This window comes from Leuresthes tenuis, unplaced genomic scaffold (assembly GCF_036924035.1).
Source record: "Leuresthes tenuis unplaced genomic scaffold, fLeuTen1.0.hap1 SCAF_12, whole genome shotgun sequence".
In the NCBI taxonomy this organism is placed as follows: Eukaryota; Metazoa; Chordata; class Actinopteri; order Atheriniformes; family Atherinopsidae; genus Leuresthes; species Leuresthes tenuis.
This window is the reverse complement of record NW_027325366.1, coordinates 27,043,076-27,060,438: the sequence shown is the minus strand read 5'-3', so window position 1 is coordinate 27,060,438 and position 17,363 is coordinate 27,043,076. Positions and strand designations below refer to the sequence as shown.

Below are 17,363 nucleotides of genomic sequence, written 5' to 3'. Positions count from 1 at the left end.
CACCTTCATTCTTTTCTTTTCAGCTATTCTCTTGTAGATTTTGCTGCTGTATTTGGGATCATTGTCCTGTTGCACGACTCAATTACAGCTAAGCTTTAACTGTTGGACTCACATTTGACTATAGAGTGCTCTTGTATACAAAGATCATGGTGGACTCGCCCAGATCATTGAATAAAAAAAGGTTGTATCTGGACACGTATTCAGCTGTGTCCGGTACTGAAAACTTCTCATCCCTGTCACAATGCTTTGATCATAGTAGGGTTGTCTCCTGTCGGTAGAGTAAAAAGAATTGGAAGTTTTTGAATCTCAGATACAGATAAACACATGCCTGCCTTCATTCAGAGCATGGTTTGTTTCCGATGGTGAACTGGGATTTCATTCATCCACATTTTTACACTCTCATCAAAGCCAAATACAAAAAGCCCAAATCACCAGTCCTCCACCAACATGATTGACAGCTGGTATGAGGTGTTGATATATGGATGCAAGAAACTTTTATTTCTGAACTGTCATAGAGATTAAAAAATCTTGTGAGTGCTTCTGGAAATGCTTAAAAAAGCCAATCTAACTCTGCCATGTGCTCAACAGGCAAATGTATCACAAAGAGTTGGGTTTGTGATGGAGACATTGACTGTGAGGACCGATCGGATGAAGAGTCATGTGAATCTGCTGTCTGCAAGCCACCCAAGTACCACTGTGCCAACGACACCTCTGTCTGCCTCACACCTGATAAGATCTGCAACGGCAAAGTAGACTGTGCTGACCGCTCAGACGAAGGACCCATCTGTGGTAATGTCTCGTCTTGTCTTTTTGTTTTGCGTTCATTTTTTTTTTTTTATCCTGCAACATGGATTATATCATGAAACACCTACAACCTTGACAGTACGGGCCTAGAGAACATTGCAGACCCATATATGACAGTTTCATTCCACCACAATTGGTTTGTTGGCTGCTAGCAGCTGTCAATATTTTGGGAAGGCTTCCCACAAGGTTTTCACTGTTGACTGTTGAAGGAGACTGTTGAAGGAGATCCCATTACAATCTGTCCCAAAGGCATTTGAGGGGTTTGCCTTTGCAAGCAAGTAAGTCTTGTCAGCAGGCCAAGAAGAGATACTGTAGCTGTTCTGGAGCTTTATGTTGCTGGGCTGTGTAACAACTTTTGTCCAATGTGAAGCTTATCAAACACTCTCTTAGGAAGAAGCATGCTTGGACCACATTCAAGTGATTCCTGTAGCCTGTCAGGTTACACTGTTTTTGTACACAGTGAAAACATGGAGTGTGTAAGTTCTTCTTTTGATATAGCTACACAATTCCCTGGTGTATCTCATACCAAGTTATGCATTTGTCTGTAACCTTTCATATTTTACAACCATAACCAGGTTTTAGTTTCTTTTTTAAAAGTATCTAAATGGCCTTAGAGTGTATGTGAAACCAAAGAAAACAGGCAGTGACAGGACCTGCGACAAGTTGAAAGATATCCAAGGTGAAACATGTGGAACAGAACACCTTTAAGCTTGAGTTAAAAATCATATCACCTTCAGGCACTTTTATTAGATCCCTCAACCACATTTGCCAACCACACCTTCCTCTAAAAAGCCTAATTTGTTTCTTAATAAAGTTATTTGGGCGTTTCCCAAAAGTGCAAAAGAAACTTAAAATTGAATAGAAGGCAACTGAACTTCTTCGCTTGGTTCTTGAAGACCTTTTTCCTCTCATCTGAAAGACTTCTTCAGTTCTGACTGACAAACTGTGTCTAGGACTAAGAACTTCTGGTGCCTGTCACAATGCTCTGATCTGAAGAGTGCAGACCCTTCAGATCACAGAAGGGGACCACAGCTGACAGCAGAGTGTCAAGGATAAGAAGTTTTCAGTTGCAGATATGGCTGAGCATGTGCTTGTCTTCATCAAGAGTGAGGTTTGTTTCAGATAGTCAAAAGGGATTTCATGCACCCTGATACAGACTCTTTGACCAGTGTACTGACATGTGGAACCTAGACATTATGCCTGTTTTTAGTGTCGAAAAACATTTTTTATGTATTATGTATACTGGGTTTATTACACACCAAAAAAACAGATTGACACAAAACTTGTCAACAACTGAACTCAAGCTCACTAACTTCTATTTTGGAGGAATATGCTATAGCCAAAATTATAGCAGTGGTTCCTATAAAATCCCTTTTAAGTGAAAAAAATGAGAGAGAAAAAAGCAAGAAAATGTAAAAAAATAGATACAATGGATCACACCGGCCACAATGCCTGCCAGCATGTTGACATTTTGATACATAAGTACACAGTAGCCATTGTTTCATGACAAGTTAGTATGTATGTAAGTGTTTGACCGGACATGCCTTTGAAGCTGGCATACTTTTTTTTTTTACTTTACCTTTTGTTGGTGTTGAGAAAATCTTTCCACACATGGATATTTACTGTAAACACCTGATACCGTACCAGCTCCTGCTACAGTAGGTGTCTCTAAGATCACAAATTTACAATGATTACACACATACACAGACTCACAGGGTGAAAACTACCAGCTATGCTAAAATAAAAGAATAAATGTGTGAGAACCACTCCCATTTTTCAAGTGGTTATCCTGTTACAAGCTGAGGAACCCCACAGCACCTATATGAACACTCACTTACAATTTTCATCCTCTATCATGGGATGTTGAAAATATAGAAAGTCTCCCAGTGGAGTCCATCTCCAACCTCCCACACAGAAAATTTGACCAAGACATGTAACCGATATCCGACCTCTCAGAGACGAAGGCGACAGAACATGAAGAAAATCTTTTTTCCCACAAATGGAAAATGTGGGACTGTTTGTCTAAAGCCCTTCAGAGGGAAGAAAAGGCTCTCGTGTGACTAGCTTTAGCCATTTAATCTGTTAAAGTGAGCAGTGTAAACATGGAGGCTCATTTTCTAGAGCATCACTACCAAGCCTCAGTGAGTTCCTGCGGGACGCTCAAGTGGAATCATGACTTAAAAGTGGGCTTCTGGCTCCTCTCAGACTATTAGTTTGTGTTTGCAGGGACCTCAAGGGTCTCCTTGATTTGCACCAGTTCAGCAGGATTCACATCCCTTATTAACAACAATGAGCACATGGTTCATTGTGTTTTATCACAAGAGTGCAGTTATGTTCTTTTTCAGCATGAAAAAGCAATCTCAGTCATGGAAGAAATAAAATGCTGTGTCACATGTGTTTTCACCAGTATTTATCTTCCATCTTGACCTGGCAGCAACATGTTTCAGGTGGGCAGGACAGAAAATCTTTGGTTGATTTTTTTTTTTCATAAAACATCAAAAATGGGTTTTTATATCACCTTTAAAAAAATGAATGCACAATGTTAATCTTGTTTTTAAGATAACAAGTGAAGAAAACTTTAAATGCCTTAAAGGCTCATTCTGAACCTTTGTCTCATTGTCTTTCTGCTGTTTTTGCTTGTCTTATACTCTCCCTGTAGCTCAAGCAGAAATTATACTGTAATAATTGTTTTTAGGTTTTGCAATGACTGAAAAATGTATGGATCTGCAATAGAGTAACCAGTAATCAGAGTAATAATTAAAGAAAGAACCTGGTTCCTAACAGCCTTTAAAATGATCTGAATACATCAGATGAATAACACATGACAACAACAACAATCAAAGGAGGGTGTGCTTTCATTATTTTATACTTGAATGCAATTTGTCTGTAAAATCACTCATCTTTTCCTTTCTCTATACTGATTTCTCTATACTGTCTTCCATCTCTTCATGCCAGACTTGTGTCTTGTAGCCAGAGGGGGCTGCAGTCACCAGTGCACCGTGGCACCAGGGAAAGGAGTTGTATGCTCTTGTCCCCCTGGGCTTCACCTGGACTCTAGCAACAAGACGTGTGAGGTGGTGGACTACTGCAGCCGTCACCTAAAGTGCAGCCAGGTGTGCGAGCAGTACAAGACCACTGTGAAGTGCTCCTGTTATCCCGGATGGACGCTCGACTCAGATGGAGACAGCTGTCACAGTACAGGTAACAGCCATGCTTTTTAATGTTTATTTTACAGATTCCACAGGCTTTGGTGGGTCAGGCTTCGCTTATCAGTAAGAATGGATTTTATCCTTGGACATACTATACCTTGACTGTCTTTGATTCTGAGTTGCTACTGTTGCTGCAGTGTTGGTGATTGACTCTGTTTACAACAGAGACTAACTGCAAAATAGGGTTTTATGTCTCTTAGTGGTGAAAAGGTGGAGGAGTGACCATACAAATAGTGACAAATTTTGGTTTAGCGTAGACTTAAGTCAATCTTTTTCAAATTGCATTGATTGAGTCCTGTCTGTATCTATCAGCACTGTTGCTGAATGAAGGAAACACATTCTGTCGCCCCAAACCAAAGCGCTTTGATGTTTCATTCAGCTGTGCAGATATTTACCCCAGGCCTGATTCCACAACATGAATGCTTTGCCGGAATAGTATCAAATTCAAACTCCCACTTCTCTAATTGCAGTTACTAGATAACCCATTTGATGAGAGTGCTTGGGAGCGCTCAAATTACAATAGTAAACGCATGCTGGTGGCTTGTCACGTTCAGATTTATGGACCTCGTTTTGATTACTTGCTTCTTTCTTTCACTCCAGGATTGATGGCAGTTGCAGCTCTAATCATACATTACTACAGAAAAAAGATGCACAGCTTTCTCTCAAAGCTAATCGGAACACTACAGATTCATCATATATCAAGTTTTGCATACAAACAAACATCCCATTTTAATCTTGAACAGATTAACTTACTTTTCTTGTGAAATCCCAAGCACAAATCCCCTCCTTTTGCTTTTCACATCTCAGCAATAAAAGATTTGTTGGTACAAATCTTTTCACATGAAGCATTGCAGCGAGTTAGGTAACAACACTGGAATGTGTCATTGAAGCAAGGACAATACGTTAATTACATTTGTGTACAAACAGCTATGTTCCCTTAAGAGCGATTTAGAGTAGAATGCTGCAGATAAGGCTTGCAAAAAGGCTTTTTTTAAAAAATACTGTTTTTCTGTGTAGGCTGTGTGAATTGTACATGTGTCAGTTTTTTAAAAGTTTATAGGACTGAACTTTTTTTTTTCGGTCAGCAGTTGAGGCTGTAGAGGTGTAATATGCAGGCACTGTTTACCAGCTTCATGACTTGCCACTAGATTGAGCAACTTGATGCGGACCCTGGGACATATAAGCCTTAAAAGAGACAGATCTTAAACAAGTAGCTTTGTTGCCTTTCCGTAACCAATAACTTTTGTAGCTTAAATCTCCCCCAAGTCATTCTGGCCCCCTCCTCCACCCGCGCCACCACCAGCACACATACATAGACACAAGGTGTCCTTCAAGAGAGTGAAACTGCAGAGTGCAACGCAAAACAAGGTGAAAAATCAGCTGTGTCAAACTTGGTACATGCCACCTCTCCACTAATCATATAATGTGCGTCTGTGCATATTTTAAACAATTTCAGCAAACATAAAACAGCATTGTGGAAGCTGTTGAAATGATAGCTTTAAAAACATTCAATAAAAATATATAACACAAATGTTTTGACAATACAGGACCTTGGAATTTATTTTATTATTGATATCAAACTGAGGGTTGAAAACGATGTATATGTGTAAGGTAGAAGTTTCCTTTTGGTAGCATTTTCTCTCAAGCTAATGTATCAGGCAGCAAGTGAACAAGAAGTCTGTTTTAAAGTTGATGTTTTAAAAATATCTGACCACCTTTGACATGGCAGAGTGTTACCGACATGCTGTGGTTAGTGCTTAACAAAAGCAATCCAGCAACAAGCAGCAGGTGAACCAGTGTCATGGGCTCAAATTGCTGAACCTCAATTAAATTTTTAAGATATTAGTCGAATGGAACATGATGATGCACATTGTCAGTTCAGAAACAGAATAAAATATTTGTTATCCTTGTGTCTCTCTTTGACTAGATCCTTTTGAGGCTTTCATCATTTTCTCGATCCGGCATGAGATCAGAAGAATAGACCTTCATAAGCGAGACTACAGCCTGCTGGTGCCAGGACTCAGGAACACCATCGCATTAGACTTCCACTTTAACCACACTCTCCTTTACTGGACCGATGTAGTGGAAGATAAAATCTACAGAGGGAGGCTCTCTGAGTCTGGTGGTATGCAAACACACAGGAGCCACACACAAGGACTCCAATGTATATAAAGATTTGTTCAAAATCTGGGGACTGCTATGCTGTGCTGTGATGTATTGACTACGATGTTTCATATCTTGCTCATTTTTACCACAGCCTCTGTAATGGAAGTTTAAGGCTCTCACGGTGATACTGTTCTGTTTTATTCTGCTGTCTTTATACACACTCAGCTCTGATACAGCAGGCTGATACTGTCTCTCCCTGAAAATTTATCTCAGGTAGCCAACGTTGAAACATACTGCAGGACCAACCACCACCTGTACAATCATGAATCAGAACTTCTCATTGTCTTTGTATTTTTGGGGGTGGCAGTTGGCAATAATTGTAAACATTTGGATTATAAATATAATGGAAAAACCCACTCACCATGCTTAATGGAACCCTGACAAAAGCAAAGTTATTTAATGCTAAATAGCTTACCTCGTGATTTTTCTTGGTTTTTACTTTTTCCCTTATGTGAATTTTTTCGAGATCTGTAGTTGTTTCTATCATTGACTGCAAAATGTGTCAGTCCAAGAGAGTGATGCTATTGTCTTGTCAATATTGTTTCAGGGGTGACGGGAATAGAAGTGGTTGTGCAGCATGGCCTGGCCACCCCAGAGGGTTTGGCTGTGGACTGGATAACGGGGAAACTGTACTGGATTGACAGCAATTTGGACCAGATTGAGGTAGCCAAGCTTAACGGAGATATGCGCACTACACTGATTGCAGGAGGCATGGAACATCCACGGGCCATTGCTCTCGACCCAGGACAGGGGTATGTTTTTCACTACTGGTAGCAGATCTAATCATTAGGCACTGAAAGTAATAGAAAATAGTCCAACTTCCCTGTATTTATCACATGTGCGTCAGATTTGGTGTGTTAAGGTCCATTAAGGCATCAATTATAGAATGTATTAGAAAAAAGGCTTTCCTCTTCACTCCAGAATAAAGGCAACTCGTGTAGCTAATGCCCCCAGCCTTTTCTCTGACTTAAAATATTGAGCTTTCTGTTCAGTCTTGTTCTTCACAAATTTTGCTCGACAATACTATAACCTTTGAACAAAAAGCCCAAGATATGCTTTGTTCTTATTTGAATCATTCCCCTCTGGGCCACAAGTTTCAAAATCATGTTATTGTTTAAGGCTACTGAGATGCATGAAGAGTGTTTGTAGAAAGATGTGTGTGTGAAAACACAGCATTTATTTCAGTGTTGTGATTACACTAACAACATTTCTAATTGGGTATCTTAGGTTCATGGTCTGCTCTGATGCTGTCATCAGTGTAACACGTATGACTAGTTAACACATGACTGATTTAGCCTTGCAATGGACAAGCTAGAACTTTCCATTCAGAGTTTTTAAATTTTAAACACTTACATGGGACAAAGAGCAAAGTGTTTAAATCAAGCTTTGAACTATTTTTATTGTGCTGCATTTTCACAGAAGATGATACAAGTTACTGTGAAGCACAGTATATGCCATTGTCACCTAAAGTCAACCAAATGATGATACTTTTTTTCATACTATTAATGTTATGTTATTTTTGTCTCTCTTATGACAGCTACTGATGTGAAAGCAATGTTTTCTATGTGCAAGGAAAAAAGAAAATCATGGAGCTGAAAAAGAAAAAAATTAAAAATGTAGTGGTAGGGAAGAGTAAAAGCACTTTGATGTGACTGCCCTGACTCAATGTCACCTCTTTGTAGCAACACATCTGCTTTGGCCACATGCCCCAATATCATCACAGTACTATGGCTCCACTCGTTGGTCACTGCACCAGGGTGGAGATGGGTTAGATTTTTGAGCTGGGGGTGAGGAGATCAGGATTCATATGAAGTAGGACTTTCATAATTCAGATTTTCACGTGTGCCCTAAAAATTTAAGTAATGTTCCATTTAACAATTTTGGAAAATTATACTCTCTAAAAATGAGAATCAGCTTAAACAAAATTGCATCGTACTCTCAACAGCTGATCTTATGATGGTATGAAGGTTTTAGCTTTTTCTCATTATACAATATAATACAGCGTCAGCGTTAGATCCTTTATGGCTGTTAAAACAAAAAAACAAAACCAAAGGACCATCTTTCTCTACTGTTGATGTGTTGCTAGTATTTTTCATAAGGTGCTTACTTTGGCTTAATGTATCTGAAAACTACCCGGTGGTCACTTTTGGCAAAACCCAGACATTCTAAAAATCAATTTGACACTCTTAAGAGAAGAGTAATCTCCTCATGCACTCTTCCCCATAATACTCTTTTGCATTTGGGAGGATGACTACAGTACATTTCATGGCTTTACAGAGTAGGATTAATGGGTGCTTTTGGTGCCTAAAGCGCATTTCCATTACAGGGCAATAATTCTAATCTAATTACTTGAATCCACTCAAAGGAAGGTCATTGATCAGAGAGGCCTTATCAAGTGAATAAGGCTATTGATCTTGACAGAGATATTTCTTCCTAACACGGTTTCGTTGTCGTCGGTGTGCGATTTAAACTCGAGCACCCATTTTATCCTTCATTTTAGATGACTTCGGGGACTATGGCTGTACTGAGGCAATGTTGGTGGAGTAAGAGTCATCATGCTGTTGATGACATTTGGAGGGGCAGTTATTTTTCAAAATCGGATTGAAAACTTAGAATAGTCTGTGTGGCCATGCAAGAGACCCATATGGTATGTGAGTCTTCTGGTATGTGCATGAGACTTGACAAGCCAGAGAGTCATATTACCGTAAATGATGCAACGCTAATTGGGCTCCTTTGCAAATGTCCAATCTCCACAGCTGAAACCTACCCAATCAGCTAACCAACTTTAGGTTGGCAGTCAACAAAGTTGGCTGACACTGATTCACAAATTGGATTGAAAGATTTCAAATGACACCCAAATTTTGGGGGAAAAAAAAAATATATATATATATATATCGTTATAGGCTTATGAGACAAACTCAAAGGTTGGTCAGTTATTTTTATTATCTTATTTTTATGATTGTTAAAAAAAAGTACAATCTCATAAAATACGGTATAATGCTACCTTGTGGGATTTGCATAGTTATAAGTTGATTTGCAAGAAGACACAAAACGTGGAGTAGCAAGACCATAACTTCTCTGCCCCTAATTAAATAATAGCAGTGCATTTGCTTCATCGCACAGGTGTCTATGCTTGATGGTCACATCAGTAGTAGTGTTCATTTTCAGGCATCGGTGGGCTGTGAAAAGTCATAAGAAAACAGATGGCCTCCCATTTCCAGGCCTCTCACAGATGTTAAGAGTTTCACTGGATCGTTTGTGCTGTTCTTGGACAGTCATCTGTGCCACTGGTAGTGTTGATACACACAGTAGCTTGATTATCAGCATTCTACCTTTTGCAAATAGAGTGCTCATTAGGTGTAATTACACTGACTATATTGCTGTTTGCCATTTCAAATTAAAGGAGACAACAGACAGATAATGATCAATGCAAATTTCTGCCTTTGGACCCTATTTCAAGGATCCTTTTCTGGACTGACTGGGATGCTACTTTCCCAAGAATTGAGGCTGCATCAATGAGTGGTGGCGGCAGACACATTGTGTTTAAGGATATGGAGATCGGGGCCTGGCCTAATGGACTCACATTGGATCATCTGGAAAAAAGGATTGTTTGGACAGATGCACGGTCAGAAATTTCATGTTGTCTTCAAAACCATTTATACTTACATGCATTAGTGTGATATTGAACTGAAGGATACCAGTCCCTCAAGAATAGCTGAACTTCTCATTCTCCTTGTGAGCATTAAATTATGCAGCACATGTAATATTTAGAGATCTAAAAAAAAAGGAAAAAAAAAGGCCACCTTTATTTTTAAGTGGGTCATGAACAATTTAATAGTTTATGTCTTGTCTTTCAGCACCTTAGAAGAGTGGTTTAAACTTTGATATGGTGTTGGTCTCTTTTGAACAGCTCCGATGCCATTTTCTCTGCACTCTATGATGGTAGTGGGGTCATCGAGATCCTCAGGGGCCATGAATACCTGTCCCATCCCTTTGCTGTATCTCTCTTTGGAGGCAATGTCTACTGGACGGATTGGAGGACAAATACCCTGGCAAGAGCTAATAAGTGGACAGGCCAAAACGTCACCGTCATCCAGAAAACGAGTGCTCAGCCTTTTGACTTGCAGATCTTTCACCCCAGCAGGCAACCACAGGGTGAGAACAGTCTTGCACTGCAGGATATTGATGTGGGATGTGTTGTCTTTCATTGCAAAAATCAGGCTCATGTTGCAAAATGAAATTACAAAATAAAGCAGTCTACAGCTAATGTCAGCTCTTGCCTCTGCCTTCATTTTGGCTGTCAGTCAACCAGCATGTGTCTAAAAGAAAAAGGTGCTCATGCAGAGAATTACCCAAATTAAGTTAATGCTACCTTTGAATGTGTTTTTCTTAACGTCCAAATTCTTGTAATTAGTTCATGCCACTGCATTAAAGCTATTTTGGTTTTCTTTAATGTGCTGAATGTGAATAAAGAGAACTGGAGAATAAAAACCATATCTGACAGTGAATAATTGTAGCATATTCAATATGCAAATAGATTAGTAATGAGAAGAATGTGTTGTGATTACAGAACATATAAGGCAATACTAAAGCTTCATTAATATTGGTCCCTGAATATGTATCTTGTCACAGTGGAATGGGTAACCAATTCCACGCTCAGTAAGCCAAGACTCTGACCACAAAAGATACATTGCTGATGTGCTATCTGACAGGATGCCTATATAAGTAAGCCAATTTTTACTTGATATGCAGATCAGAATGCAAGATATAGTGCCAGGCTTAAAATGGATTGCACTGATTTGTTTTCAATTAACTTATGTTTTGTTTTTGTTTTTTTTCCCAGAAATAGGTTATTTGAAATTGATTTTATTTTTTTTTATTTAATGTATTTATTTCTTTTATTAATTTGTAAAAGAAATCCATCAGAATAAAACACTGGATCATAAGATATTTTGGCCATGTTTGCCAAGACCACCTGATTGATGTATCTCTATCCCGATCGCCATCCTCTGCATTGCCAAGTTTCAGCATTATCCCCCTCAGCTTTCTTCATCCGTAAACCACATTCATAAATGAGCATTAGTGGTAATCGGGTTTACATCTGTTCAGTGAGTCTGCTGCCTCTCCAGTGTGTAACAACTTAATTTGCTTGTTTTCCTTCTGTATATGCATTCCCACGAGTGTTCACCATAGATAAGTCTGAGTAAATGAGACCGTTTCTCCAACGAAGACAGTTAATGCGCCTAAACCTTCTTAAAAGTGTTCAAAATTGGAGGACTTGACTGTTATCCATTCTTGCCATAACCAGTGCCCTAAGATGTGATGCTCCACTAGATTTTGAACATTTGCGGCAGAGAAAAAGACAGGGATGGATGTTATGAAGACTGGAAGAAGAAAAAACACCGGGCTTGTCATAGGAGCTATTTAGCAGCTGCTACATTGGAGCTCTGCTGGTGGCATAAACAGTCTGTAACTACATAATTTTCAAAGGCACACACTACTGTGACAAAATATTGGGTAAAATGGTTTAATTGGAAGCAGATCTAAGAACTGGCAGTTATCACAGGTAGTGGACTGACTGTACACAAATAAATCAGTATGTAGTAGAATTTTTTATTTTTTTTTGAGGAGGGGTTGATCTTGATGCACACTTGCAACACAGTAATGCATTCATCTCAGCCATATTTCTTGTACTGCAATTGTTATTAAAGGCTTCACCCATTTTTATTTTCAGTTTGTTTCTTCTTTTAGGGCCTGGCATGAAATCAGTGTGTAATATTCAACCCGACTAACAGTTTTTCATCTTAGCTGCACCTGTGGTTTGCATTTGATCTTTTCCCTTAAAGTCTGCCTCAGGTTTTCAAGTTTTTCACCTTGCCATTTTGTCTTGAAGGTGTTACAAGACATATCATGAGTAAAATTAGCTATCAACACTATGACTGGGGATTTCTACTTTCAATCTGAAGAATACCACATACACTCTTAGACAATAAAGGTATGTTGTGGCTGGATTTGCGACCCAGCCCATGGCATTTTGCTACATGTCATTCCCTCTCTCCCTGATCACTTTCCTCTTTTTACTTTCAAATAAAAGTGTTAAAAAGAAAAGAAGAGAATAAAGTGATAAGTGAATAGAAAGTTGCAGGAGCCAGTCCAAGCTTCTTGAAGGGGCTTTATAAATTAAATGAGAATCTATTGTAGCATGAGTCACAGAGGAAGTTGGCAAAAGCTCGGTAGAGAAGACAGCAGAAATAAGTAGGGAAAGCTTTTTGGTCTGTTTTGTTCTTGCTGACAAATAATGGCAGAGCTAACATATTCTCTTTATGGCTCTGATGGTAAAATCAGATCATGGAAGCCTTCATATTTTCCTTAGAAATGTTCCGTATTCTTTTTTCTCCCTTTTTTGTGGATTAATGCATTAATGTGGATGATGTGTTTTGTTTTGTTTTTATCCCACTTTTGTTGGAAAATCTTGAACTCAAGCTGTGAGATTCTTTGTACACAGGACGGCTTCTTGCCAGTTAGCCAGATGACCTAACTAGTCTCAAGCTTAAGCATTAATGTCATCGCTATTCAGCTACCCAGTCTCTCCATCTTGACTTGCCTAGCACCCATTGCTTACTTATTTCAAAAAGATTTACTGAGTACAAGCAGGTGTCGCTTCTCATCTGGAAAGCTGTTAAGGTTCATGCTTAGTCCCTACAAGTTAGCCGTCCCGGTTATTATTAGGTGATAGGTCTTTACAATATAAGCTTACTAAGTCAGCAGATAAAGTTGTCAAGTCAAAGGCTTGTATTATCTGTTACTGTTATATTTGTAATAATGTAAATCATAGAAAGAGAATACATTTCCATTCTGCTACTTCCACTTGCTTTAGTCCTTTTATAATTTAGCTTAATCTTTTTGAGTATTGCTCTGTGGTTAAAAAAGTACACCAAAATTCAAACTGGTCATTGCATTGGGTAGAAAAGGAGGAGACGGGGCAGGCAGTGTCATCTGCTGGCAGGTGGAGATGCGGCGGGTCAAGATTAGCATATGCATTCACTGAATGAGGAAAAAGATTTAGTCATACTGAAGTCATTTTCAGGTCATGAGAAGTTTTTTTCACAGCAAGAACTTTTAAACGTACAATTTTGAGGCCACAAGATCAAAGACAAATCAGTCAGATTTCTTTTTTTTTTTTTGCATTACTGTAATTGTTAAATTCAAAGCTTGCTTCACACAAACGTAAGATGAATACGATTTAGGATACGAGAATGAGCATAGGGGATTTTTCCCTAAATTTGATCGGCCTTGTAATGATAATAGGCTTATTTTATTTATTGTTTTGCAGCAAATAAATCTGACAGTTTAAAGCAAACAAACATCTTTTCTCAGTTGTTGATGCCTGTCATCACTGAAGAGCATGATTCAAGTGAAAGCAGTGCAGTTAAAATGTCTCCCTATTAGCACACATAGTCAGCTGGGTGTTGTTTTCAGCATGCACAGACAGTTGCATTTTTTTTGTTTTAAATGAGCTGCATTTGCAATGCAATGGGGTTGTTACCAAAGGAGCTTGGGAAATGAACTTTCAATGAGCTTGTTTGACATGAGTCATTCACAGCAGAGGGAAGAAGAAAATGTTGTTTCTGATGCATGAAATGTGACTGCAGCATGATAGGAAATGATTAAACTGTAGATGGCTTTCTCTAGTCTGGCTGCGGTGATTCATTCTGAATAGAATACAGTGAAAAATAAAAGGAAATAGAAATAATCCTTAGCTCTGAAATAAATATATGTAATGGCACTGCTTATTTAAGTTTGCTGTGCTAGTCAAGTAGAAACTGTCAGCAGCCTGGATATCCTAGTACCCATCAATAACAGCATAACAGGAGATGTCACCCTTAAGCCATGATTAGTATGAAATTCATGTTTTTTTTCTATATTTTTTTCCTTCATCTTATCCCCATAGAATGAGTTCAAACAGAGAACAATCTAAAAAAACCTGTGTGGGTAGAATATGAGTAAAAATGTGTCAAAATCATTGTTACTGTCCCATAGCCAATGTTTTTACCCTTGTGTTTAAAGGGACACATCCTAAAACATTTCACAATATGTTAATGTCATTTATCTAATGAATACTCTCGTGACCTATGCAAATTAATGCAAGAGATTTCAGTTTTCTCCTGAGAGCTGCCATGCTTAAATGCCTTACTGCACCTCCTTTTTGCTGTTAAAAACCAAGAACGATATTATAATTGCAGTTGTTTTCATCCATGCTTTCTTTGTCTCTTTTGCAGCACTGTCAGACAGGCCTGTAAATGTCATGTTGCAAAGACTTTCAGGCCACTTCAATTCCAGTCATTTTTCTTGAAGATCTCAGGGCTTGTCATTTTTTGTTAAGTGTTCTCTCTCTTTCCTGCTTTTCTGTCAGCCTCGAACCCATGTGAAATGAATGATGGACGTGGTCCATGTTCGCATCTGTGTCTCATCAATTACAACCGCACTGCGTCCTGCACCTGTCCACACCTCATGAAGCTTTCAGCCAACAAACAATCCTGCTTTGGTGAGCGAGAACACCTTCCTCATTTCTCATGCCTTCTCCTTATGTTATCAAAATAGAAACATAAGATACTATGTCAGCCACAGGAGAGGCATTTTCTTTTACATATGACTGTCTTCCCTTTTCTATGACAACAACATTTACAGCAGACTCCTATTATCACACCTTCACCTGGATCTGACAAAAGAGATCAGCAAATGTGCCTCATTTCACATGATTGATTGCTTAATTATCCCTGCAGCACTGAAAAGGTTCCTCCTGTATGTGCGACGGTCTGAAATCCGCGGTGTGGACATTGACAACCCTTACATGAACGTCATGACGGCACTAACAGTGCCAGACATTGATGATGTCACGGTGGTGGACTATGATTCTCAGGAAGAGAGGATTTACTGGGCTGACATCAAAACTCAAACCATCAAACGGGCGTTCATCAATGGCACCCAGCTAGAGACCATCATTTCTTCAGGTGGTGTTATCATTAGTAAATTAATAAAAATAATAGCAATTAACTGCAAGGTGCAATGTGCCCTCATATACAAGTTCAAAAATGCATTATTTTTTCAAGATTATCCATGCTAGTTTATTTTGTATAGCTGAGAGCCTTGACAGCTTTTTCATGCACTTCCTTACAGACATAGTGAACTGTCGGGGTCTGGCTTTAGACTGGCTTTCCAAGAACTTATACTGGCTCAGCTCTGAAAATGACGAGTCACAAATCAATGTGGCTCGCTTTGATGGATCCCTCAAGACGTCCATCATCCATGGCATTGATAAGCCAAGGTGCCTTGTAGTGCACCCTGCCAAGGGGTAAGTAGATTAGAGAAGTGTCTGCACCTCATGAGTGCATCACCTTACATTTAAAGTATTAGGTAACCTTGACCTGCACAAAAAGAGGATCAAAGCCTTGTTGTAAAGAAAAACAATATTACACAAGCTTAAAATGTTGGTACAGATTTTTACAAGGCTGTCTGTTTGAACTACATTATTCAATTCAATTCAAGTCAATAATGCTTTTATTAATCCCCAAACCTGAGGATTATATGGCTTACCTTCAATTGGCAGGTCTTAATAAAAAAATTTTAAAAGGGAAGGAAATGGAGAGAAAAAAATACACTTTTTTTTTTATGTAAACTTCCTGATATCCTGTTCCTAATTGAATTATCATTACTCTCTTCATGCTTTACAACACAGAAAAATCTATTGGATAGATGGTAACACCATAAACATGGCCAACATGGACGGGAGTAACAGCAAAGTCCTCCACCAGAATCAGAGGGATCCTGTAGGTCAGTATAAGCTTTGCATAGCGTCATGCCCAAGACAATGGACTCTCAATGAATACCAACATAAATCACCCAATTAAAAGCAGTTGAATGATTTGCTGTATCTCGATTTCCCCACTTACTCAAGTGGACTTGATATGTTAAATGATGTTACTACCACTGTTTGGAGGAATTAAATGCGGTTCATTTGAAATAAGGCATGTTGGTAGCTTTCAGCAACCATCCTACCACAAAGCCAACAAAAGAAAAATTACAGTTCTGTTTGGTTATGGATACAGATGATTCAAGATTAACTTTTACATTTTACAGCACTGACAGCTGTACTGCTACACAAATCATGTTTCATCTATGTTCACTTCACTCTGAATTCAGTTGAAGTTATTAAAGTAATAAGTAAGCATTTAAACCCAATTTCAACTAATATGAAGATTCAACATAACAAATTTGAGAATGCCTTTATGCATTTGTAAAAACAAAGATGTTGAGGCAGACACAGCTACTTGTGTAAACTTGTCTTTCAGTATAATTTGATTTAAATCAGATTTAAATTAGAAGAAAAATGTAAGTTATTGGTGGTACATTATCACAAATCTATATGTTTTGATCAACACATCAGTCCTCTGGTTTAAAGTGAAAGGGCCCATCATGGCATAAATTCAGATTCACAATGTGTGGTTGTACTCTTGAATTATAGTGTAATTATAATGGCTTTACTATGGACTGCATATTTCCTCAGCTCAATTTATTCCATTCATTGTTCCTCACCTTTGTCGCCTTTAAGAAGCTTTACAACTAAGCTGCATGGCTCCAACCCTCCCTGCTGGCTTCAGCATCTTTCTCACTCAGGGTATGGTTATTCTTTAAGGTATTTGCCAGCATGGATGTGGAGGTGTTGTATATTATGCACCTGTAAGCTGTAGTGATATATGGCAATGAAAATGTAGGAAAATGATATGTTTGTTCTTTAACAACAGAAGGCAAAGCTCTAATGTTACACAATCCATCCTTTCTGGATCCTTACACTAAGTCTGTATTCAACAGAGTGTTTTAAGCATATTTTTCTCCACTTTAAATATTTTTGTGGAACAATATTGGTACTCTAGTGGTTATGATGAGCCAGGAGTCGAGGTACAGCTCTCAATTTCACAGTCTGTCTGCATCCCTCTCCTCAAGGCCACAAACTTTGGGTGATGGCCAAAAAGAAATAGATGTTTCTTGTGGCTGGATTTAGAACCAAGATTTGTACCAAGAGGAGCCCAGAGTATGTCTGTTGCACTTTAACATTGATGTGAGCCAGTTGAAGTGTGTTGGGCACCTAAGCATGCCCATCCATGCTTCCTTTTGGGGCGATGTAGA

General features: G+C 38.7%; 1 protein-coding gene across 1 annotated transcript in view; it reads left to right on the top strand.

Annotated features, from left to right (window-relative positions):
• lrp1bb (low density lipoprotein receptor-related protein 1Bb) overlaps positions 1 to 17,363 on the top strand; it is a 259,749-nt gene that overhangs the window by 152,136 nt on the left and 90,250 nt on the right. The window contains exons 22-31 of the mRNA XM_072397335.1: positions 589 to 789; positions 3,760 to 4,005; positions 5,941 to 6,138; positions 6,727 to 6,931; positions 9,640 to 9,804; positions 10,090 to 10,334; positions 14,593 to 14,724; positions 14,963 to 15,190; positions 15,357 to 15,531; positions 15,916 to 16,010. Coding sequence (XP_072253436.1) covers positions 589 to 789; positions 3,760 to 4,005; positions 5,941 to 6,138; positions 6,727 to 6,931; positions 9,640 to 9,804; positions 10,090 to 10,334; positions 14,593 to 14,724; positions 14,963 to 15,190; positions 15,357 to 15,531; positions 15,916 to 16,010 — 1,890 coding nt within the window. The remainder of the gene's footprint in view (positions 1 to 588; positions 790 to 3,759; positions 4,006 to 5,940; positions 6,139 to 6,726; positions 6,932 to 9,639; positions 9,805 to 10,089; positions 10,335 to 14,592; positions 14,725 to 14,962; positions 15,191 to 15,356; positions 15,532 to 15,915; positions 16,011 to 17,363) is intronic.